This window comes from Eriocheir sinensis, chromosome 53, assembly GCF_024679095.1.
Source record: "Eriocheir sinensis breed Jianghai 21 chromosome 53, ASM2467909v1, whole genome shotgun sequence".
NCBI classification, from domain to species: Eukaryota; Metazoa; Arthropoda; class Malacostraca; order Decapoda; family Varunidae; genus Eriocheir; species Eriocheir sinensis.
In genome coordinates, this window is record NC_066561.1 from 5,092,517 (window position 1) to 5,119,186 (window position 26,670).

General features: G+C 42.1%; 1 protein-coding gene across 1 annotated transcript in view; it reads right to left on the reverse strand.

The window, feature by feature from the left end:
* Nucleotides 1-8,223: 8,223 nt before the first annotated feature.
* Nucleotides 8,224-26,670, reverse strand: part of LOC126983114 (muscarinic acetylcholine receptor DM1-like) — a 288,456-nt gene continuing 270,009 nt past the window's right edge. The window contains exons 11-12 of the mRNA XM_050835611.1: nucleotides 21,054-21,189; nucleotides 8,224-19,401 (exon numbers count right to left, since the gene is read on the reverse strand). Of these exons, the coding sequence (XP_050691568.1) occupies nucleotides 18,160-19,401; nucleotides 21,054-21,189 (1,378 nt within the window). The 3' untranslated portion in view covers nucleotides 8,224-18,159. The remainder of the gene's footprint in view (nucleotides 19,402-21,053; nucleotides 21,190-26,670) is intronic.

Here is a 26,670-nt window from a genome sequence, read left to right on the forward strand (position 1 = left end):
GTGGGAGAGAGAGAGTGGAAAGGGAGAAGGGACGCAATGGGGGAAAGAAGGGGAGGGAGGGGAGATGAAAAGGGGAAGGGAGGAGGAATAGGAGAAGTCATGAGGAGGAAAGGAGAGAGTGGGAAAGGAGATGAGGCGAAGGAGGGGAAGAGAGGGAAGAAGAGGAAGGGTTTGAGGGGGGAAAGGGGAAAGGAAGGAAGGGGAAAATGAAAGGGAAAAAGAAGAGATGGAATAAAGAGGAAGAGGAGGGTAAAGGAAAAGGGGAAGGGAAGGGAAGGGAAGGGGAAAGAGGAGGAAGAGAGAGAGGAGGAGGAATTTTGGGGGGAAGTTGAAGGGAGGCATTTGGAGGGCAGAGGGGGGGAGGGGGGGTACTGGAGAGAAGGGAAGGAGGAGGAGGAGGAAGAATAGGAGGAGGAGGAGGAGGAAGAGGAGGGGGAAAGGAGGGGAAAGTATTTTGCGTGGGGGGAGGAAGGTGTCCTACCCACGCTCTCTCTCTCGATATTGGGCAAAGTTTGGTTTACATCCCTTAAAGGAGAAACACCAGAGGAAGAAAATAATAATAATAATAATAATAATAATAATAATAATAATAATAATAATAATAATAATGATGATGATGATGATAATAATGATAAGAAGAAGAACAAGAACAATAATAACAACAACAATAACAACAATGACGTATAACAAACAGGTAGATAAATAAATAATCGAATGTATAAATAAAAGAAAATAATAAAATAAATATCAATAGAACAAAAAGATTAAATAAAAAAGAAAACAATAAAATGAAGCAAACATGAGCAATCACACACACACACACACACACACACACACACACACACACACACAAGAAATTAAAGAAAAAAAAATGTAGGAAATGGAACAGGTTGAAAAATGGGAAGGAAATAAGATTATATAGCTCTTAGCAAGGTGGAGGAAGAGGAGGAGGAGGAGGAGGAGGAGGCAGGATCTAGAGAGGAGGAAGGATTAAAACTTGGAGTAACGCTGAGAGTCCTTCCTTCCTTCCTCCTCTTCCTCCTCCTCCTCCTCCTCCTCTTCCTCTTCCTCCCTAGGGTCCTCCATATCTCGTAAGACTAATACACAACTTCCGGGGACTCAGGTAGAAGTAGTAGTAGTAGTAGTAGTGGTGGTGGTGGTGGTGGTAGTAGTAGTAGTAGTAGTAGTAGTAGTAGTAGTAGTAGTAGTGGTGGTGGTAGTAGTAGTAGTAGTATATAGTCGAAATAGTAGTACAATAGTAGTAGTAGTAGTAAAACAGTAATAACAAACAAAATAACATCAACAGTTGCCAAATAAAACCTAACAAATAAACAGGTACATGTGTAGACAAACAAACAAACAAACAAACAAACAAACAACACTACTCGTTACCTTTCCTTCTCTGGAGTGTCTGGCAAACAAGTCTTTTTTTTTTACTAATCTACATATCTTTTTTTTACCTTTTTATTTGCGTCCAGAATAAGCTTCATTCATGCTCAGCTTACATCCTCTCCTTTTCCTATTATTCTTTTCTTCTTAATTTCATCTTCTTGTGTTTATGGATTTTGCTTCTTGGCTTTCAATGGCGTGGGTTTGTGAATAGACGTTAGGTGGCTCTTCACTTCTATGATATGCTAGGCTACGCTACTCACCGAATTCACAATCTCTCTCTCTCTCTCTCTCTCTTGCTAGGTTGTTTATTTATTGGCTATCTACTTTCGACTACCTTTCTATCTGTCCTGCTATCGTCAGACACAGATATCATGACAGTTTGAGTGGGTTCCGAGCGTCTTCACAGGGTTGCCACATCTCCCTCAATTCATTAGTAGTGGTAGAAGTCAGTCTCTCTCTCAGCTATTTACTATCTGAAAATATGTGTGAAATATTCTGTATGCATTAAATAAGGTTTTATAGTGCTATGAATGTCACTCTTTAGAATAATAGCAATGAATTATATATATTCCATAACATTTCACAGTTGCCTTCCGAAATATCAGCGATCAGGGACACCATATGGGGTCGTATTCGTAAACATTGAGGAGCCCAAGCATACATATTTGACTAGGCTTTCGTAGGAGTTTGGGGCATTTCCATGGGTAGATTTATGACCCTGGTGGTAGTCTGGCCCTTCTTCTCGACCGATATTGACCTCTCTTTCGGCCACCTCTTTGGATTCTTTTTAGGAGCAGCAAGTAGCGGGATTTCTTATGATTATTGTTTCCCTCCCTTCGTTTATTTTTCACTTTCTGGTTCCTTATAATATCCAGAAGGTCAGAAACTCCTCCTCCTCCTCTGCTCCTTCTCCTCTTCCTCCTAGCTCCTTCTCTTCTTCCTTCTCCTCCTAACATTCTTCTTCCTCCTCCCCACCTAATACGTTTAACCTTCCTCTCTACTTCAAGAAACACTAGTTACTGTGCAGTGGCCTGGGAACTCCCCCACCCGGCCCTACACAACCAGACTTCATAGCTCAGTCTGTATATAGGTTTTAAGGGGCTATCACACTGGGCAAATTTTCCGTGGATCTTCAGTCAAACCATGATTTCCGCTGGCGTGGTTCTCATATTTCCGTGGTTTCCTGACGTGTCCACGATCTTCCAAAGCTCCGGTAGATTTCACCAAAGAACGACGGTATTACTCACCATCATCATCATCAGCAATAACAAGAAACAGATGAGAACCACGCCAGCGGAAATCGTGGTTTGACTGAAGATCCACGGAAAATTTGCCCAGTGTAATAGCCCCTTTAAAGGTAAGGCTGGCAGCATACACTACGAGTATAGGTGCGAGTGGCCACGGTGTTCATCTCCGTAGCATTGACCCTTGAGCCTGTGGTGGGACGAGCCCGTAACACCGCAACACAGGGCCAGGCCGCCAGTGTGACATCCGGGTTACCACAGTTTACTTTCCCCAGGTTTACCCAAGTACTCTTTTGCTACGGAATCTACTCAATTCATGCCTTTCTCTCCCTCTCTTTTCTAAGCTACCTAATAAACTTACCGTACTAACTCTCTTTGAACCAGCAAGACGCAAACAAGAGAGTACATCACCATCAGACCTCAACCATCACTTCCCTCCTCCTCTCCTTCTTTTCCTCCACTCTTTACCTTTCTGTGTGATTTTTTTTTTTTTGTGGCTGTAGTGGTGGTGGTGGTAGTAGTAGTAGTAGTAGTAGTAGTAGTAGTAGTAGTATAGTTCACTTAAGTCTGACCCAAGCTGACAACATAAACCTAAGCGTGTTCGTAAGCACAGTGCAATTAGCAGAAAGTGTTGCGTGAGATAAACACAAACAGAGGTTAAAGAAATCTTGGAAGCAATAGCAGTAGCCAATCAGCACTCAGCTTGCAAACACGCTTAGGCTTACAGTATGTTGTCAGCTTGGGTCGGACTTAAGTGAACAGAATATAGTAGTAGTGGTGGTAGTGGTAGTAGTAGTTATTGTTGTTACGGTTACCTTTGATTGCTTTTGTTACCTGTCCTTGCTTTTATGTTGACCGGTAAAGCTTCGTCAGTACATCAGTTATCATTGCTTTTCCTTTTTTTGCTGTAGTTTCCACTTTGAAAATTTATTAGACTTATCTTTTCCCATTCATTGCTTATGGTTACTCATTTATCATTATATTATCATTAGCATCATTGGTTGTATCGCTTTTCCATTGCAGTTTAGAAAAAGGAAATACATATAATGCAAGCTATGAAATTAGAATACTTGAATATTTACAATTAAAACACAATATTCCGTAAAAAGAAAGAAAACGGGAATAAAAATAACGCAGAGGAGAAAAACAACAACAACTATGGTGAAATGTCAACTGAGAAACCTGAAGTATATACAATTATACACAAACGCGTTCTTTGAAATAAAACTCTTGGACGTGAATGAAAAAAATAACCATCGCATGCACATCAGAGCCATAGGGCCGCTTTAACAGTAACTATGTTTTGATCGTTGCCAATGGCGGCGATCGACGCTATAGTTTTCCACGTAAAATTGGCCTATGGGGTAGTGGCGGCTGCAGAGAAGCGAGAGGTGTTGAGAGTGTGTGGTGGTGCGGGGCTAGGCTAACCCCGCAACCGCCACTACCCCATCGGCCAGTTTTACGTGGAAATACTTTAGCGGCGATCGCCTCCATTGGTAACGATCAAAACAAACAAAATGACTGTGAACGCGGTCCGCAGAATAGGAGAGCTTGGCCACTTTCATCACAGGCGCCATGTTGATACCCAGAGAGCCGCGCGAAATTCAAAAGTGATACTGATACAAGTTTTTTTTTTTGGGGGGGTTAGGTATTTTTTTTCGAGGTTCTGACGATACCTAGAGCACACACACACACACACACACACACACACACACACACACAAATCTATCGGTATCAATTTGAACTTCGCGCGGCTTTGGTAACAACACGGCGCTTATGATCAAATTGTCCAAACACACTTTTTCTATGGCTCTGCGTGTGGTAGTTATATTGTAACCGAAATTGACCTCTCTTTTGGCCACTCCTCTTAACTCTTTTTATAGGATCAGTGATTTGCGGGCTCTTTTTCATTTTCATTTTTTTTTTTTTGCCCTTGAGCTGTTCCTTTTACTGTTAAAAAAAAAAAAAAACATTCAAAGGTTTAACGTCAAAGTTCGCGTTTTTGTATAGTTACTGTATATATTCCAGGTTTTTCAATTGATTATACGCTCGTTTTTTTTTCTTTGCATTATTTTCTCACCGTTTTTTCGTTGTACAGAATATTTTGTTTTTCTAATCGTAAATATTCAAGTAGTGTTCATACTTCATAGTTCGTCATAGATTTTTCTCTTCATAACATGCAATGGAAACACGATGCCAAACTCTCCTATTCTACACAGTTCGCCATGATGGGTTAGTAAGCTTCCAAACCAATGCCAAAAGACTTCGGAGATTCCTCGTGTAGTGTTTTGTGTTCATATTTAGGTTAAGAAATTTCAAGAAGCCAAAAAGGAAATAGTTCGTGCTTCTGGTGTCGAGTCGAAATCCTAACCTTTGTGGAGTGTAGAAAGTTGAAAAGTTTCGTTTAGTCGGCGCAACATCTGTTATCATATGCCGGAGACAGACAGAAGGGGAAGGAATTATAGGAGAAGGAAACAGATCCCAGGAGACGGGACACAACCCCCGATTAATACCTGGTACCCATTCACTGCTGGGTGGAAACTGGACAGAGGCGTAGGGTATCGGAAAAGTCGCCCAAATTTTTCCACTCCGCCCGGGAATCGAACCCGGGGGCTCTCGGTTGTGAGCCGAGTGTGCTAGTGGAGTGTACAAGATTGAAGTGTTTGGTTCGGGTGATTACAAAGCCACTGTGTTGGACTGTGAAAATGGCTCATATGCTCTCTAAACACACACAAAAAATGTACACTAAAATAAATAAATAAATAAATAAATAACGGCTTGGGGGTCGGTGGGTGGGGGTAGGATAATGAAAGTTTGGTTATTTCTTTTTAAAAATGTCTTGTTGAACGACGGGGCGACGTAACCTTCACATATCACAAGTCGTTCTGAGCACACGCACACAGCCACACACACACGCACACAACCACACACACACACGCAAACACGCCCACACGTACACACACAGGTCGGTCTCCGGGCGCACACAGACATGGCCGGGGGGGTGGGAGAGGGGGGCGAACGAGCAGATCACGTCATAAGAATTATCATTTAGTACTTAAGACTCGTGGGCTGGGCTTCATAACTTCATAAAAAAAGCTAGAATTAAGCTCAGCCTGGTATAGCCTAGTCCAACCTAACCTGACGCAACGCAGCATGGCCAAGCATAGTCTAGCATAACATAGCTTCTCTTAGCCTAGTCTTGCCAAACTCGGCGATATAAGGTTAGGTAAATTTAACATAGCCTAGCTTGGCCACACTTGCTTGCTGTTATCTGAGGAAGGTTTGGGGCATAAATACAAGAGGCAAACAAGTAATATAGCCAGAACAAACAAATACATACTTAAAATGTACAATAAAAATCATCAATACAAACAAAACCGATCGACTGAAGACAAATGTTAAAACTACTGAAATCCTTAAAATATAAACCATAGTAACAATGCAGCATAATCAAAGAATAAGTACTTCCAATTAACTAAACACTAATCACCTTATATACAACGGAATCATAGTTACTTATTTTAACGTAACACATGATAAGGTTTGTTAACGCCCCTTCAGGCTAACTCTGATCGCCCTTTTAGACAACAATTCACCCCTACAGCCTAAAACCATCTGCCCCTTTAGATCTAATAAGCTAAACAACCATCCACCCCTTTAGACCTATTAGGCTAGACAACCATTCCCCCGTTGAGATACCGTAGCCTGGAGACAAAACCCAGACCAGGACCAAGCGTCAGTCTGTGTGTGCCGCCAGAGGCCCCCACAGGAAGGGATGCTCTGTATTCTATAAAACACGTGTGAGGGACGTTCGGGTAAACACTAGCAAACATCCATGATCCATTTACGTACGCACGGGCCAGCTAGCCACCTCGCAGCCTTTGGTAATGAATAAAAAGCATCTCTGACTTCGGTTTCTACCTGCGCTCGGGATAAACACCACACTTAATAATGACGAAAGAAATACTTGGCAATCATAACACTTATTACACCGGAAAATAATGACTCTTAGCAACACCTTGAGGAGACTTTTCCTGCTCAAAGTAACCTGACAGGGACCGACTAGGTGGTATTGGTAATTGTAGTTGGGTAATAAGGTCGTTCTAAGGTTGGTTTGGTCTGTAAACATCCTAATATAACATCGCTTGCGGTCTGGTCGGAGGATAAAACTCTCCGGTGGGTGGGTTGAGGTTAGTCTATGGTTAATATAGAACACTTAATGTACACCCAGACACTCACACTCACGAGAAAATAACGTTTGGTTCTCCTTCTGCTTCCTCCTCGTCGTCCGCCTGTCCGTCCGCCTCACACCGAGCAAAACACAACACTGAGTGAACACAGAAACACCGCATCCCGTTTTCTTTCCGCCTTCAACTGTTGCCACAAAGAAATGAACGGCCGAGGCAGATCTTGGGGAAACTCGGCCACAAAATATGAACCAATGAAAAAAATGGTAAATAAGTATAATCTATATCCCTATTTTCCTCCCTCAAGCCTATAACCCGACCATGTAACCCGGAAATAGCACAGCAGCCAGTTGATTCCTTCTTCCTTTCTCTTCATAGATATTTCAAAATCCTCTCCACTGCCTTGAAACTCGGTCACAATATAAATGAATAAAAAAATAAACAGAATCTATGTATCCCATTTTTCCCCCTCCAAGCCTATATAAACCAACCATACAACCCGGAAATAGTACCCAAGTTAACCTTCAGACACTCTTCAAAATACTTTCCTCTTCTTTTCTTAACGCCTAGGTTCCCATTAGCCGCCTCCAGCTATTCTAACCTCACTGATCATCAAAAAATACAACGCTAGTGTAGCCCCATCACCCTACGAATAGCCTAGTTAGTCTATGTATGCGTTGACTATTAAATAATAACGATGTAAGCAAACAGAAGCCACGTACGAGACTGTTTGGCCTACCATCCTTTAAATCGTTTGTTTGTGCGTTGTTGTTTAGCGAACAGAAGCGAGTCTCAGTGACAGCCAGTGATTGTTTGGTCTGTTTGCTGAAGGACAGACAGACGCAAACAGACAGATATACAGCCGATTGATGGGATAACAACCCTATGAAAATGACGGTATACTTTTTTTTTAATGCTACAGATGACTATTTTTTTTTTTGCCTTTCTTTGTACAGCAACAACCACCATCGTCATCATCATCAAAGTGTGTATGTGCGTATGTACGGAAGTTTCGTTGCGCGCGATGTGAGCGAACAATTACGAAAAATAGTTTCCTTACTGCGAATGTAAAAGTTTGATAAAAAAAAAAAAAATGTTTGAGCGATATTCATGGTAACGGGAACATCATTTTTTAGCTTCACTTTTTTGTTCCCGTATAAAATCACAAAGGAACACACTTTTATTGCATACAGCCTAGTTATCCAATTTTCCCTTTGATGAAAATACACCTCTTGGACAAACTACAAATTCACATTCACCCAGCTTTCTAGGCCAACTCAATTTTTTCTCTATTTTCCCTCTCTTATCTTCCTTTTCCTAGGCCATCTCTCTTGTTTCCTGCTTAATCATATGCATTTTCTCTCCTTGCCTAACCTAACCCAAAACTTATCTTTTCTTATTTGCCTATGCTAACTCAATGATATTTTTTTTCTTTTTTTTCCTGCTAAACCTTATTAATTTTCTCTCCTTTCCCGGGCTGACTTTACATTTTTTTTTTTACTAAACAGCATACTTGGCTTTTCTTTCTCAACCTAGACTAACTCAGTGCCTTGCCTTTCCTTTTTTTTCTCCTGTTAACCACATACAAAGTCTTATCCTCTCCTTTCCTAGGCTATTTTGTTGTCTCTTCCTGCGCAACCATTCACTTATCTTCTCCCTAACTCAATGGCTTTTTTCTCTTCTTCTAAACCGAAAACTTATCCTTTCACTCCTATGCAAACTCGTGTTTTTTTCTTTTTATCCAATTTGAACGAAGGACTTTTTTCATTCCTATGCTAAACCGCACTTTCTCTTTTTCTTTCCTAGCCTATCCAGAAATGGGCTAACCACACAATTTCTTATCTCTTCTGGCATACCCAAAACTCCTAGGCTAACCATACAAAAATATCTTCCCTTCTTCAAGCGCCTAGGCTAACTACATGAGCTTCACCACAGTAACTTTCCTCCTCGCTCTTCAAACCTCGGCTACATTTCACCTTTCCTTTTCAATTTCCAACCAAAGCTAAAACGTACTTTCTCCTCTCCTGGCAAACCCAAAACTTCCTAGGATGGCTACATGAGCTTCCCTTCTCTCTCCTCAAGCAAAGGCTACACAATACCTTTTTTCTAGTAGGGTATACAAGACCTTTTACAATCTTATTTTTTAATCTAATCCACCGTGTTCCTCGCATATCACCAGCACAAGAGCCAAAAATACACACACATAACCACGCCCCACATCTACGTACAACTAAACCACGAGTATAAATTCTTACACTATATGCTCAGCTGTGTCACGAAGTCTTGCTGTATGTTGCTGGTCTCTTTAGTAATAACAATGCTGATAATAATAATGTACTTCCAAAAAACCCGTATGTTACAAAAAAGCGACTTGACACCAATTACTGTACAGCGGCTAGATTATTGCCAGGTTGGGGTTTTGGGGCGGGATTAGGTTTAGGTTTGGGGAGGTACAACTTGTAAGTAAACCTACACTTATTATTTTTTATTATTATTTTTAGTAGACAATCTCTATCCTAGTTGTGGTAAGAATGGGAGGAGAGAGAGAGCGAGGGAGAGAGGGAGATTGAGAACGAGACAGCAAGACGAGATAAATGGCGGTTACTCCACACCTCTTTTGTAGCTTTAACACCCGCCTTTTTCTTTGTCCCATATTTTTGTTCCTAATGCAAACTCGCGCCTCGCTAAACATCCATCAAGAGCTTAGGCAAGACTATAGCAGTACAGCAGGCAAAACTTGAGCTAGACAGAGGGAATACGGGGTTGAGGGCAGTAGGAGGAGTCATGATTGGTAGTAGGAGTATTAGGCTATTTCTCAGTGCCAAGGAATGAGCTGGCTACAGATGCACGAGTTTACACAAGACAAAAATAGGACAGCACTCTCACACACACACACACACACAGACGGTCAGCTATATACGTTCTCTCTCCTCACATCTCATCTCTCTCCATCCCCCTCTCTCTTTCTCCCCCTCTCTCGATCACTTCCTGTTGTTCTCTATGTTAACTGACTAGATATGTTAGTTGGTAGCCTGGGTCAGCACCTCACTAGGTAATACTGACTACAGCAGCGGTACAAAACACTGCTGACCCGGCCCGCTGCGCTCAGGGGGACGAGTTGGCTAAAGACACCGGTATAAAATCAGTCAGCAGAGTTCCTTGGAGTCCCCCCTTAATCCCGCAAACACAGAAAATGGGTCACAATCACCTTCCCCCACGATTACAAAATGTCGTGTTATGTATTGTATGACTAAGAATGGGCGACAACACATGATGGGGTCCTTTGTTTACAGGTATACAAACCGGTTAATTGTGAAGTTATTGGTAGCATTATCATCTAGGTTGCACAGGTAAACAGGTGAGTCGTATGTTGTTTGTTATATATATATAGTATTCATTACATGTGTGTACAAATAGATTATTATTATTAACGCTTATTAAATGATTCAACATTCATATATCGTACCGTAGTATAGCTTGGAAGATTATCATAATAGGTATGTTATGTATACGTTTATATATTTATATATACCAATGGAAAAATACGCAAATAAGCCTTCCATAGAAAATATATCTAAACCTGCGAATGTACATGTGTCTTTCAGAATATACCGTTAGCCTCGGCAAGACTGAGTGTGAGGAGTGGCGGGGTGGTTACAAACGGGTCCAGTGTGCACACCAGTTCGAACCCAGCCCTCCAAATAGCACCCAAATCACTGAAAAAAAGAGGCGAGGAATGGGATAAAATGAACAAATGCCAAAATAGAGACGGTTTACCTATCTCCATTTTGATTTTTCTCCATTTCTTTTAATTTCCAAGCTCAATTTTTGCAGTATTTTTGTTTTCGTGGTGCGTACAGATTGGAAGGGTGCGTGCTAACTGGAGTGCACACCCTAAACAGCTACGGGAACCTCTAGCGTCCAATACAAACCGACACACGAACGAACGGAGTGTAGGATTGGACGCTGCGAGACTTTGGGAATATTATAATACAGCGCAACATCGACGAAAGGTTTCTCCTCCTCCTCCTCCTTACCACCATCACCACACACACACACACACACACACATACACACTCACACACACAATGATTAGTTCCCTTCAAAACTTGTGGAGAAACATCATTACTCTTCTTTTTTTAACCATAACCACACATATTCTCGTTATCTTTACAACACACACACACACACACACACACACACACACGGCCTAGTAGTAGTAATCAGTCTTATGAATCATCCACGTTAATCAGTTACTTCAGTTATTTCAGGTTAGGTAATTGTTTTTGTTAGTGTGTTATGTACAGAGAACGGAGCGATGTGACTGGGTAGCTTTTCGATGTAATGAGTGATGGCTTGGGTTCGTGGAGGGGTGACCAACGTTTGATGGCTGGCCCCGGGAACCGAACGAAAAAAGGTGGGAAGGGGAAGGGTCGAGAAAATTGGAATGTTGGAATGTTCCTAAAATGGTGGAAGTTTGATGCGTTCATTACAGGAAGTTGTGGTTGTGGCGGACTTAACTAACAGTCCTGGGAACTTTGCTGGTAAGACTGTCGATAATGATAATGATAATAATAATAATAATACAAAAATAATAATAACAATAGTAATAATAATAATGGATTTCCACGCCAGAGCACAACCAGGATGATTGAAATGTCAGGCGTTATAAAAGGCAACACAAAAACAAAAATATATAAACTAATAAATGAGAAAAAAATAATTAATGTCAATGTACTTTAGATAATGATACTGCTCTCAAAATAGTAATAAACTGTCATGAAAATAAAATATATAAGTAAAATGATGAGTGGGCTTTTTGCTTTTACTCATTTTTGTCCTTGAGCGGCTTTCATTAATGCAAATAAAGTGCTGATGAACAAATGCACGGAAAACAGTAATTATCGTTCTTAAAAGCAATCAGCACAATTCGAATACTAAAACATTCCCTAAACAACAAACAAACAAACAAATCACAAGGAGAATGGATACAACCGAAGCAGGGCAAAGTTCCGTATCACCCGTAGAAACACGTAAGTACAATTCAATCATCTTCTCAAACACGGAGGAAATCCAAAAAGTTTAAAATTTGTTGGCGTGACGAAGTTTGAAAACCGTGCCTCCGCCGCCGCCGCCGCGAGCCCGAGGAGGCGGCGGCAGCGACCTGTACAAAAATAGAGGGAGGATCACCTATATCAAAACCTATCCATTAACAGGTCACAGTAGAAAATCACTTTGGTTGGGGATATAAGAATTGGTTGGGGGGTGGGGGAGAGGGTGGGGTGTTTCCTTGTGCCCAAAGTTTGTATAATGAGGTCTAGGCATTGCTTGAGCAGATATTTTTGGCACAATTAATACTGCTGATAATGAGGTTTAAAACTGATCTCCTTTTATCTAATACTTTGTCTCGATTAGAAATATGGTTTTGATTATGTGGAAGAGAATGATCTTTTTCTTTTCATTTCTGTAATACTTTCAACTCATTTAATACTGTTTTGATAATGGTCTGGAAATTATCTTTTATATAATACTTTGCCTAAATTACTACTGTTTTGATAATGAAACTGTATAAAATAATGATCTTCTTTCTTCTAATTCTTTTCACTCAATACTGTTTCATAATTTTTGCATGTGATGACGTATTTGCAGCTTTTGTAATATTAAAATCTGCTTGGGAAATATTGCTTCGGTACGAGTTTGGAAATACTTATCATACACTGGAAGGCGTAACAATAACAAACGCAATATGAGAAATGTTTTGGATAGAATGGGGAGGGGGGAGGGGGGGGGGGCAGGGGAGGGGCTTTGTATATATCTTGCAAAAAATGGCAGTACGCGTGTATATATATATATATTACCTTGAAAGAGACGAGGGAGGAAGGAGCATTTATTAGGCTTCCGTGTAGGCAGCTATGAGTTATTAAGTTTATTTAAGGAAGAACAATTATTTGAATTCACTTTCCTTTTTCCGTCTCTTCATCTTCGTCATGGAAAGTGTTTTGTTTGTTTGTTTTCAAGTTTACCTCGACAAGTTTTTTTCTCTCTCTCACACTCTCGTTAGCTTGGTTTGGATTGGGTCATTAGCATCGTGACGCCACTGAAGGAAATTAAACACAGGTAAGAAAATAAAGTAGGAGCTTAAGCTGTAGATCTCCGTCCCGTTGGCCAACACAGGAATTTTGGTCTAATTACATATTTTAACGAGAGAAAAGGTCTGAGCGTGAGTCAAGCATTTTGGGAGTAATTAAAACATTGAATAATAAAAAGATAAAATAAAATGTGGAGGTTGCTAGGCTGCTTAACGTTCAATAAAGAAAAAAGGTCTGAGCGTGAGTCGAGCATTTTGGGAGTAATTAAAACATTGAATAATAACAAGATAAAATAAAATGTGAAGGTTGCTAGGCTGCTTAACCTTCAATAAAGAAAATAAGGATGGGAAAGTGATGATAAAAAAAGGATGATTAAGAAGTAGGGGTCACTGATTGAACGAATAAAATATAGATTGAAGGAACAATTCTGCTGACGAACAAAAAAAACTGCAAAAAAACGACTGACACGAGGAATAACGCCAAAAATATGATGAACGATGAAGATAATACGAAAAAACTAAAAAATGTAAGTCGTGATTATGATTGGTGAGTCTGTAGTCAATGAAAAAAAATAGAGAGAGCAAGATAAATTATACTATTGGACACGCAAAAAAAAAAAAGGTGATAACAGAGGATATGAGAAAGACAATGAACAAAGACGAAACTGATAAGAAGGAAAAAAAAATGTTACGAATGGATTTGGGAGAATAAGGAGGGAACCAAATAAATATAAATGCTTAGGATAACTGTCGCAAAATGAACTCAGATAGAAGTGAATAAATCTTGTCAACTGTACCACATCAATTATGAAAAAGAAAGACATGCGAGATTGGATTTTGGGAGGAAATAAAACAATGAATAATAAAATAAAATAAAATGTGGAGGATTGCTAGGCTTTTTAACGTACAATAAAGAAAATAAGAAAAAATCATGTCAACTTCCCCATGAAGTATAATGGAAGTTTTAGGTGGAAATAAGTGAATGAAAATAAGGAAAAAAATGTGGATGATGGATAGGCTAATCAACGTATGAAATAACCATAAAAGAGCCATCTTGTCAATTTATATCATATGAAATACAGGTAAAAATATTTATGAATAAAATCTCTTACGCCCAATTCAAAATAAACACATAAATCATCGTCAAATGATTTATATCGCATCAAGAGTAGAGAAAAAAAATAGAGAAATCAAAAAAATAAATTCTCGTCCACTCAATCCATATTAGGCTACCTCGCTCCCCTCCATCCTTTATCCGATACAGCGACAGAGGGCGTTCATGGGGGCAGGGTTATTTTATTGCGAAGAATTTATTACTACAGGAGATGGCTGACCAGAGAGAAAATAAAAATAGCCGTCCACTGCTTTTGAAATAGCGATAAGAGTGAAAAGAGAGTAAGGATTGAAAGACAGGGAGAGCAACAGATTTTCAGTGACACAAAGGAGATTATAGAGTTCGTCAAGAATATAAACGTGATAATACTGAAGTTTAGTTTGAATGGCAAAAAGAGAAGAGAAAAAAGAGGGAAAATGATGGTAATAGTAGTTTAGGAAATTAACTTTAAATGCATGAAAAAAAAAAAGTGATAATTTTATGTAAGTGTGGTTAGGTTACATGTTCTGAGTCAAGAATATAAACGTGATAATAATGAAGTTTAGTTTGAATGGGAAAAAGAAGGGGAAAAGAACGGTAAAATGATGGTAATAGGAGTGTTTAGGAAATTAACTTGAAATGCATGAAATAAGAAATCGACAGATGGTACGAAATAATAAATAAATAAATAAATAAATAAACGTGATAATCTTATGTTAAGTGAGGTTAGGTTACATGTAGAAAAAAAATGAAAATCGTGAAATATGCAATAAACTACGAAAACCGTCATTAGGTTACGAATTAGAGAGAAAAAAAATAGAAAGCTTCGTAATTAAGTGGCTTTAAGTACGTTAGAATGAAGTACATAGAAAGAAAACAAAGCCTATAAATAAAAATAAAAGCAAATTAGTAGATTAAGACAAAGATTTGGTTAGAAGGAGCCAGCAGAAACGTTAAATAAGACAGCAACACTTCACTAATAAGACTTCTGGGACAATGAATCTTCTTGAAGTTTCTTCAATAACAAAACGAGGGTGTAAGGGATAAAATTACCTTGTTCAAACGGCCGCGGGATCGTAAAATAAGTGAAGAATGGTATTTGAATCTGAGTACCGTAAGCGCACAACCCACCCGTCACGTGACCAACTGTAGACTGATTTCTCTTTGTTTCTCCTTCCCTCCCTTCGTTTCACTCTCCCTTTTCCTCTTCCTCCTGCCCTTCTTTTCTCCTACTTCCACTCTTCCTCCTCGTCTCTCTCTTCCTCCCTTCTTTCCTCCTCAATTCCGACTCTTCCTCTTCCTCCAATTCTCCCTTTTTTCCTTCCGTCCTCCCACTCTCACTGTTCATCTTCCTCCCTTTCTTCCTTCTTCCTATTCCTTCTCTTTCCTTCCCAAGTGTGACGAGACAAATGAAAATACAAGACATTGAGCCTCTCTCCCATTCTCCAGCCAATCAATATTTTTTTCCTTATCAAGTCCCGCTGACGTGGATTGTACTATATATGGATTTATTGGGTATCTTCGTTTATTCCTTTCTTGTTTTCCCATCCTGAGACATCCAAGAAAGAAGCCTCTGTTAGTTTTGTTTCATCACAGTAAGTTTTGTGCGTTTACTAAGTTATTTTCACTGATTTTCTTTCTTTCTGACTTACTAACTCTCTTTTACTTCTAACTTTTATTACTCTTATTATCTTTTACTCCTTACCAACTCATTAATATTTCCTTTTACTCCTTTCTGTTAATACTTGCTTTTTACTTTCCTTTCCTTATACTCGTTCAAATTATAGCCTAACCAGTCTCCTTATCCTCCAATACCATCTTAACATCATTATAGTGACTGGTGACAGGGTGAGAATGACCAAGAAAAGGAAGAAGTGAATGTATGGAAAACTGTACGATAATCAAAGGATAAAAGAAGAAGAAAACAGATGACGTCACAGATATGCGCGCGCCTGGCAGTGAAGTATAGCTCAGCGCGCGAAAATTCAAATTCAAACCCAACCTTATGTGTATATCATTTTTTTTTGTGCTCACATGAACTCTACTATTAAAACGCCCTCAAAAACACCAACTCATTCATCATCTTCCAGGCTTGAACGCTAAAAGAACGCGGTCTGAGACTGCTGAACAACGCTGGAAGGAACGCAAATTCTGACAGTCTATTCCGCGAGCAAGATGGGAAAAAAACAACCTTTGCAACACACTCCACTACCATCAATATACACTTGAACACATTAGCTAACCCGCCACACAGACAAACACACTCCCAATGTTCTTATTTCCTCTTTTTTTTTCCTGTTTTTCTCCATTTTTTTTTTGCTTTGTTCCACTTTCTTTTCGTCTTCCTTTTCATATTTGTTTTTGTTCTACTTATGTTTCTCGCTTGTTTTCTTCTTGTTTGTTTTTCCATCTCTTGTTTTGTTTCACTTTACTTATTTATATCCCTCGTTTGTTTTTCCTGCTTGCCTTCTTCCATCTTTTGTTTTACTCTGTTCCACTTTTATTATTTCCCTCATTTCGTTTTTTCTTCTCGCCTTCCATCTTTTGTTTCGTTCCACTTTATTTCTTATTTCCCTGCTTTGTTTTCCTTCCTTTCCATCATTTTGCTTTGGTCTACTTTTTTCATATTTCCCTCTTTCGTCTTTCTTCTTCTTCCATCTCGTTTTTGCTTCGTTTTTCTTTGTTTTTAGCTCGTTTTGGCAACACTGCAGCTTCTTCAAATGTCTATGTAAACCAAGAACCAGCCAGACCAGCGGAGACACCTTACAGAGATCTTTCAGTGCTTCTTATTTTCTTTCATTTTCTCTCCATCTTTCTCTCGCTTTCTGGCTTGGCTGCCGCCCCTACCCACTGCCGTCTCAGCCCCTCTCGTCTCTTCCTAACATGTATTTCCTTTCTCTTCTCTCTCTTTCTCCCTCTCATCGCTGGATATGTTGTTTCTTCCGTGCTTCGTTTAATATTTCTCGTTTCTCCGCTGTATTCTCTTGTTTATTGCCTATATTTCCTGTAGTTTCGTATATCGACGGTGGAGCAAATTCTAAAATCAGTGAGCGAGAGTGAGAGCGCGAGGTGAGGGAGAGAGGGAGAGGGAGAGAGAGGGAGAGGAGGCGGAGAACGGCGGGAAGTGTTGCCTATTTTCAAGATAATTAATGTTACTGTTGATTTCTTGTTTTCACTATCATTGCTTGACGTGTTTCCAGCAGGCTTCCCTCCTCCTGTATGTGTATATGTATGTATGTATGTATGGTTATGTTGGGTAGTGCGTGTATATTTTTTTCCGCTGACAAAAAGGTACTTCCTGGCAATGACGAGTCTAGCATGTGACCAGACCGTGATGGGTGACAAGGCTTTCCATGGTCCCCTTCCCGTGTGTTACTCTCGCTGGCAAACACGATAGACTGACAGACATACGACTTGTTTTTTCCAGGTTTACTGTTGACGTGAAAATGTGGGCTGTTTGCTATTCATTGTTGACATGAGCGCTGGGTGTGTGTGTGTGTGTGTGTGTGTTGAGTAGCAAGCAGTGTAACCAACGCCGAGCCATTCCATCAACGTTGCAATCACTCTGTTTGATACCACAACCTTCCTCTGAGTGTGTGTGTGTGTGTGTGTGTTGAGTAGCAAGCAGTGTAACCAACGCCAAGCCATTCCATTAACGTTGCAATCACTCTGTCTGATACCACAACCTTCCTCTCTGTGTGTGTGTGTGTGTGTGTGTGTGTGTCAACAGGGTCTAAATTAAACCTTCACGCCGTCCTGACCTGCCATACTGCTTCGTCCTTGACTCGCTAATCACCCTTTGCAGACAAGCAGTTGATATTTCGTGCGAGTTGGTAACATGATTAGGTCCCTGATTAGACCCAGGGGACCAGGCGGCGCGGGGGTCCACTTCCGGTGTGTGTGTGTGTGTGTGTGACCAGTAGTCTGTATCAGAGCCGTTGTCACCACTGCCTTGCTACTGGTTACTTAGGACAGCCTGTTTGTGTGTGTGTGTGTGTTGCGGGGGTTAGCGGGGGGCGAGGGAGCCTGCTGGGGATCGTTCGGGGGGCGCGGGGGCGGCAGCGCGGCGCGGCTTCAGATGCTCGCCTGCCAGTGCAAGTGGAGGAGGAAGAGGAGCTGGTAGGTGGCTCGTGCTAGGCGGCAGGTTAGGCGACCTCAGCTGTAGTAGCCCCGCTGCACGCCCTGCCGCCTCCGACTGTGCCACTTGCAGGTCAGGATCCGCACGTAGGTCCTCCTGAAGGCGGCGTTGCAGAGGGCGTAGCACATGGGGTTGATGGTGGAGTTGATGTAGCACAGGTAGTAGGAGAAGTCCCAGAGCTGGCGCGGGATGCAGTCGTCGGCCTTGCACGCCAACAACGTCTTGAGCAGCACCAGCACGTTGTAGGGCGTCCAGGTCACAATGAAGGTCAGCAGGATGGCGGACAGCGTCTTGGCGGCCTTCCGGTCCTGCTTCTTCTCCTGGCTCTTTTTCTTCTTCTTCTTCTTGGGCATCGTGGAGGCGCCGGAGTTGTGGCCGCCGACGCCCGCGCTGCCGCCAGAGTTGCCGCTGCCGCCGCCCGTCTTGGCGAGCTGCTTGGGGATAATCTTGGCGTTGAGGGGGATCTTGATGTCCGGCAGCTGCTGGGCGCGGCGGCTGGGCACGGGCGAGGTGCCGTCGGGGCCGCCGGGGTGCAGCGAACACTCCACGCGCGTGCTCTGCCCGCTGGGGTCGGAGCACACCGAATCCCCTCGGCGGGCCAGCGGGGACGTGCCGCGCTCAAACCTCAGCTTGTGGCCCCCGGAGTTGGCGTTGCCACCGTCCTGCCCGCTGTTGGCGCCGCCTGTGCCTGCCCCGCCGCCACCACCGCCGGCGCCGCCCCCTTCCTCCTCGATCATGACGATGGAGGGCGGGTGCAGCGGCCCGTCCTGCGAGGGGTCGTGCGGCAGGCGGATCAGGATGGTGTACACGGAGTCCGACGAGTGGGAGCGAGTCGCCAGCCGCCCGCCCATCATGCCGCCCCGCCCGCCCACGCCCAGGGTGCTTTCCGCCCGGGGCAGCGTGGCCGAGGCGCCGTGGTGGGGGTGCTGGTAGTGGTGGTGGTGCGGGTGGTGGTGGTCGGCCCGCTCGGCGCGCTCCACCAGCGGGATCATGGAGTTCTGGCGGTAGCGCGTCGGCGTTACGGACAGCGGCTCGCGGATGTAGTTGAGGGACGTGCAGCGGGAGACCGAGGTGGGCAGGGTGGTCTCCGCCGAGCCGGGTGTGTGGTAGCCGGGTGTGTGGTAGCCTGGGGTGTGGTAGCCGGGGGTGTGGTAGCCGGAGCGGTGACCCCCGATCTGGCTGCTGGATTCCTCGCGGTCGACGGTCCTCTTGATGCAGGAAGCGAGGCCCCGACAACAGCCAGAGCCGGTGGTCCGCCCCTGAGGCACACGAGAGTTAGTGGCGCTCCTGCCGCAACGGGAAGGAGGGAGGGAGCAGAGGGACGGGGAAGATGGGACAAAACAGGTGATGGGCGGGGAGGGGATGGGACGGAGGGAGAGTGGATGGGACAAAACAGGGTCAGGGAGGGAGGGATTTAGGTACAAGAGGGAGTTAGGAGGGACATGAGAGCAAAGCATGGCAATGTAAGGCGCTGTTGCATAGGGATGATTTTGTTCAGTGAGCAAGGTTCCGTGAGCGTTCTGCTCACGGAACCCTGATTTCCGTAAGTAAGCGGCTAACTCCTCAGAACCTAATTTTGCTCACTTAGCAGGGACGTTTTCTTTCTGATATATGTTAGAAAGAATCTATATCAGTGGATGACTTAGATATTTATTGAAACCCAATTTTGTTCCTGACATCTTAAATACCTAATTTAATGTGAAAATGTGTAAAGTAAGACAATATGACTGACATAAATTAAGAAACATCTATTTATACTTCAAATTGGGTATACGGTTCCTGGAGATCAGTGCACCGGTGCTCACAACTTTCCATTGTGTATTGTTCTGGTCATTTGGAGCCGATTAAAATCGAAAATTCCTAATGTTGCTCATCAAAGCCAAGATCAAGACCAAGACTGCTCATCGAAAGTAACATGGCAGTGTGATCAATTCCTTGGGCAGCTCAGCGAAGGTTGCTTACGATAAGTTTACTCACTGAGCGAAATCATCTTCGTGTAAAAGCGCCTTCAGAGGTAAGAGGCAGGAACTTAAACGAAATATGAATTAGGAATGGAGGAAATAAGGTAGAAAACACAAACAGTAAGAGTACACGCATGAATCGAAACCAAACGGGTTAGAAGAACAATGAAGGGAAAAACTGACCAACATAGATCAGGAAAATGAAAAAATAATACTAGAAAAGCATAGACATCCCCCTCAGAAAAGAGAGAAAAAAAAAGCTCAACCCAGCCCGAGAAAACAAGCAGACGAACACTTGAAGCACAGCTGAAGGATGGAGAGTCAGAAAAAGAGAGGAAAACCTGCCCCTCCCATCTCCCCCCTCCCCCCCCTAAAAATTCAGGCTCTTGAAGCACGCAGGGAGGTAAAAAGAAAGAAAAAAGAAAGAAAAAAACACGTACTCAACCAGAATGAAATGAAAAAAAGAAAGACACCCCGAAAAAGAAACAAAGTTAAAAAAAATAAAAAACACACAAAAGGGAGAAAAAAAAGACAAGTGAAGAACGCACGGAAGCAGGTTAAGGACTCACGCACGTACATACAAAGTCACGTACACACACACACACACACACACACACACACACACACACACACACACACACACACACACACACGAAAAATCACGCACACAGACAAAAAATCATATACGTACACACTAAAAATCAAACACACTCCCAAATATCACGTACACACACACACACACACACACACACACACACACACACACACACACACACACACACACACAAACACGAAAAAAACCGTACACACACCAAAATATCACGGACAGAAGATCACGCACACACACAAAAAATAAAATCACACACGTACACAGCAAAACACGTACAGCCCCCAAAACTTACGTGCACACCCACCACTCATTTACACCCCCCTAAATCACGGACACGTACCTGGCTGGCCGCGTACTTAGTGTTCTCAATGACCATGGCAGTGGGCACATACGTTGTCTCTATCTCGTCCATGGCGGTGGAGGACTCGGAGCGCTGTCGCCTCCAGTCCTCGGTCTCAACGGCCTCCTCCGCCTCGCTGGTGGGGAGGAGGAGGAGGAGGAGGAGGAGGGAAAGAACAGAAGGAGGAAGGAAACAACAAAAGAAGAATGGAACGAAAAAAGTGAGATGAAAAAAGGATAAGGAGAACGAAAAAGAAGGAAAAATGAAGGAAATATGAGGTAAGGAGGAGAGGAGGAGGAGGAGGAGGAGGAGGAGGAGAAGGAGGAAGGAAGGAAGGAAGGAAGGAAGGAAACAACAAAAAAGAATGGAACGAAAAAAGTGAGTGAAAAAGAGGATAAAAAAAGGAAGAAGGAAAAAATGAAGGAAATAGGAAGTAAGGAGACAGCAGGAGGAGAGGAGGAAAATTGAGGGAAAAAAAACAAGAGTGAAAGGAGAGAAACAGGAGGAGGAGGAAGAGGAAAAGGAGGAGGAAAGAAAGAGCGTCAGAAAGAGGAAAGAATGTAGAAATGTAATGAGAAAGCAAAATGGTAAGAAAATGGGAATAGGAGAGAGACAGGCGAATGGGAGAAAAGGGGAAGGGGGAGAAGAAAGAGGATAAGGAGGAAGAAAAAAACGAAGAAAGAAAAAGAAAGGAAGAAAAGAACAATAAAAAAGGAAAGGAGAAATAAGAAAAGAAAAGAAAGAGGAGGAAGAAAAGAACGAAATAAGGAATGGACGAAAGAAGAAGAAAGGAATAAAAGAACAATAAAAATGAAAGGACACAGAAGAAAACAAAAGAAAGAGAATAAGAAGGAGGAAGAAAAGAACGAAATAAGGAAAGGACGAAAGAAAAGAACAACAAAAAGGAAAGGAAAAATAAGAAAAGAAGACGAAAGAGAATAAAGAGGAAGAAAAGAACAAAAAGAAAAGGAAAAGAAGAATAAAAAATGTGAAAAGACAAAAAAGTAGAGGGAGGAGTGAAAAGAAAATTAAATAAAAAAAAACAGAAAAGAAAATAACAAACAGAAAAGATTAAAAAAAAACAAGGAAGCGGAACAACAGGAGAAAGAATTGACAGCATATGGAGAGGAGGAGGAGGAGGAGGAGGAGGAGGAGGAGGAAGAGGATAACAAGAGGAGGACGCGAGAGGGAAGGGGAGAGAAAAATCACATTAGTCGCCAATTCCACACACAAAAAAGGCTTGGGAAATGAGGGTTAGGAGGCAGGGAGATGCAGGGGGCGGGAGGGGGGAAGGGAGGGAGAGCAGGGGGCATACAGGGAGGGGGGAAGGGGGGTCAAAAAAGGTCATTAAAGAACATAATAAAAAATAAATTAATAGGGTAGAAGGAAAGGAGAAAAAATAAAGAGGGAATGGCAAGGATGGAGGAATCAAAATGCAAAGAAAATGGATAATAATTAACCAGAGATTTATAAAGGAAATAAACCCATAAAACCGAGATGTCGTTCCATAAGGTCATGACACGATAGCATGCAGAGTGCAGAAAAAAAAATAAACAAAATAAAAAAAAACGCCGACAAAGTATAAACGAAAAAAAGAGAAAAGGAAAAAAAAATATTGTGCATCACTTTTACTCTCTCTCTCGTCACACACTTTCACTCACACTCATCTATTCCAAATCTGTCTTCATTTATCTATCTAACTATCTATCTATCTACTTATCAATATACCTGTTCATTTCTCATTACCTCAAGCACTAAATAGGTCTAATTAGGCACACCTGAAGGCAGTGATGTAGGGAGTGTCTTAGACCCCTATTTTGGACACTTTCCGCTCTCACCAAAAAATATATCCTATACCAGACCTAACAAACTTAATTCATCTCCTAACCTACACCTAACTCATCTCTGCTTTCTTTTATAGACGGCCCCTTCCTTTTTATTTACGTTTGCCCTTGAGCTGCGTCCCTTACAGTAAAAATAACAAAACAAACCTAACGTAATCTAACCTGACCTAATCTAATCAAATCGAGTCTGTGCAAAAGTTATGAGAAGTTAGCTAGATCAAATCACCTGTTTAAACTTTTTTTTCCCGGTTTATATTTCTAAGAGCTCATATTATTTTTAGTAGGGGAAGGTGTACTGTGACCTAGCCTGATCCAGTTTGTAATCTATATAAAGTTGTGAAAGGTACATAGGATCGAATCACTTGTTTAAATATTTCCTAGTCCTTATTCCACCTTAAAGTGATTACTAAGAGGGAAAGGGGAACCTAATGTGACCTAACCTAATGCAGTCTGTTCTAATCATTACATAAAGTTGTGAAAAAAGAAGTTAATAGGATCGAATCATTTGTTTAGAGCTTTCCTAGTGATATTCCACATTAAAATGATTACTAAGAGGGAGGGGAACCTAGCGTTACCTAACCTAATGCAGTCTGTAATCTATATATAAAGTTGTGAAAGGTACATAGGATCGAATAACTTGTTTAAATCTTTCCTACTGATATTCCACCTTAAAATGATTACTAAAAGGGAGAGGGAACCTAACGTTACCTAACCTAATGCAGTCTGTAATCTATAAAGTTGTGGAAGGTACAAAGGATCGAATAACTTGTTTAAATCTTTCCTAGTGATATTCCACCTTAAAATGAATACTAGGAGGGAGAGGGGAACCTAACATGACCTACCCTAATGCAATCTGTTCTAATCATTACATAAAGCTGCGAAAAAATAAGTTTATAGGATCAAATCACTTGTTTATAGCTAATGTACTCTATTCAGGAGCAGTGAGTAACGGGCTTTTTTTTCATTATTGTTTTTTTTTTAACGCCCTTGAACTGTCTCCTCTGCTGTAAAAAAAACAAAAAAACAAAAACAAACCTATCCCACTAAATCTATTATTATGGAGAGCCAAACCTAACCTGACCAAACATGATCCAATCTTTTCTAATCTCTATGTAATGTCACGATAGAGAAGTTCATTAGTTCGAATCATCTGGTTATAGCCTTTCTTGTACTAATTCCACCTTAAGTCTGTTTCGAACTAATCTAATTAAACGTATATTCTAATCCATGTGAAAGTTATCTAATGAAAAGAACTTAGTAAAACTGAATCAGCTGATCCTATCCCTACCTGTACCTAGCTTGCCTTACCTGAACTTCTCTCTCTCTCTCTCTCTCTCTCTCTCTCTCTCTCTCTCTCACTCATCTATTCCAAATCTGTCTTCATCTGTCTATCTAACTCTTTATCTATCTGCCTACCTGTACCTATCTTGCCTTACCTGAACGCATCTTCACACACACACACACACACACACACACACACACCTGGGGGGGCGGGGGGCCGTTAGTAATCACACCTGCCTAATAATATCCTTCCACCTGCAATAATCCAGAACACCCACTATAAAGTAAAACCCTGAAAGGCAATAAAAAAAACCTCATTCCCTCGTCCACTGAATATGTGAAAACCATTACCATTAATCACACCATTGGACTGCCGATAAGGGGGGGCGAGGGGGGCGAGAAGGGGGAGGGGGGGCCAGATGGGGGGGGGTAAAGGAATATATTTTCATTAATTAACCTTTACCTTATTAACTATTTTCTGGGGGGGGAGGGGAGGGGGGGGAGACCGGAGGAGGGGGGCTGGGGGGGGGGGTGTCGGCTAGCAGTAAACTAATCAATATGGTAATTATTATTCTGAAGTTGGAGTAACCTTGAAAAACACACACACGCACGCACAAACACACTTTTTTTCTTCTCTCTCTCTCTCTTGAAGTTTATTATACAATTATACAAACTTGTTGAGTATACACATTGCTGAGAGAAGGGGGAGGGGGCGAGAGAGAGTGGGGGGCAGTGAGTGAATACAATATACAGGGATACAGGGGGGGGCGTGTGTGATGGGGGGGTGCAGATTTGGGGAGTTATTTTTAAGGGCGGGGGGCGAGAAATTAGTCACATGATCAATTTCCTCCTTATATACATTATTTATAGATTCCTTAATTAATATTGGAGTAAAGAGAAGGGGGGGGGGAGTACGGGGGGGCGAGGGACTGAGGGGGAAGTGGGGGAGGGGGGGCCCGACTTCCTTGCACAATGGGCCAAGAGTGTGGGGGGAGGGGGGGGTAATTTGTTTGGGGGGGCGGGGTTGTTTGCTTGTCTGTCATTTTTGTTTATTTTTCTACAAGTTACTTTTGGGATTGTGATGGTGGTAGTGGGGGGGAGGGGGGGGCACTACACTTGTTTATTACACACACACACACACACACACACACACACACACACACACACACACACACACACACACACACACACACACACACCTAGTCTTTTTCTTATTTTCTCACTCCCTCAATTTTCTCACTCACAACAATTTACTGACTGACTGACTGACTGATTGACTGACTTATGCACAACCTTACTAACTTAACTTCGCTGCACACACACACACACACACACACACACACACACACACACACACACACACACACACACACACAATCCCTTTCTTATTTTCTCACTCCCTCATTTTTCTCACTCACAACTTACTGACTGACTGACTGACTGACTTATGCACCTCACTGACTTACTCCGCTGCACGGATTGAAGAAAAAAGCAAAACACGGCGAAAAAAAAACCACTGAAAAAAATAATAAGGAAACACAATATCTCACGAACATATTTTAGAGTATCATTTTTTTTTAGGTCACAATCAAACCGCATGCACAAGGGGCTTACTTAAGAGCTTGCTTGCTTACTTAACTTAGTCTTGCTTAGAACTTGTTTAAGAGTTTGCTTTGGTTAGACTGAAGGAGGGAGGGAGAGGGAATGGACGGGGGAGTGTAAGGCGCGTTAGCTAAGCATGCCGTTCACAGTTGAGCCATGCCATACCTTGTCGAGTTCCACAGTTCAGCGTAATGGCTTCATGGGAGTAGAATTTGGCACATTGTTACGTTTTCTACAAGGCACCAGTAACTATACAAATGTTACTCTCTTTTATAGTTAGCGAGGCAGCTCAAGGGTAGTAGAAAAAAATACAAGTTCGCTATAGAGTTGCTCCTTTAATTATGATGGTTGAAGTATTCTAAAGAGGTGGTCCCTTTCGTTTGGAGAGGCATTTTGATACTCCCCTCTTGGAGGTGTTCAAGTCGCAGGCAGGAGGAAATAGACAGAATGAAGCTGTTCTAGAGTTTACCAGTGAAAGGGATGAAAGAATGAAGAGGCTGGTTAACTCTTGCATAAAGGATTTGGACAGTATAGGGAGGAGCTAAAGCAGAAAGTCGTGTGCAGCGGAGAAGCGGGAGAGCGGGAGGCAAGCAGTTAGCAAGTTCAAAAGAGCAGTCAGCATGAAAATATCGATAGAGGATAGAAAGAGTTGCAACATTAAAGAGATATAAGACTGTCAGTAAGAGGAGAGAAGTTAAAGAGACGAAGAGCCTTTGACGATTCTTTGTCCAAAATGGCTGTGTGTGTGTTCGCGGCAAGGCCCTTGTATATGCATAGCCTGTGAGGGTGAAAAGAACTGGTGGAAACGGTACACAGTGTTAGGTATTGACAATGGAGCTAGCGAACGCAACTACACTACTTAAGACATTTCTGTAGTCTGGTGCAATAGA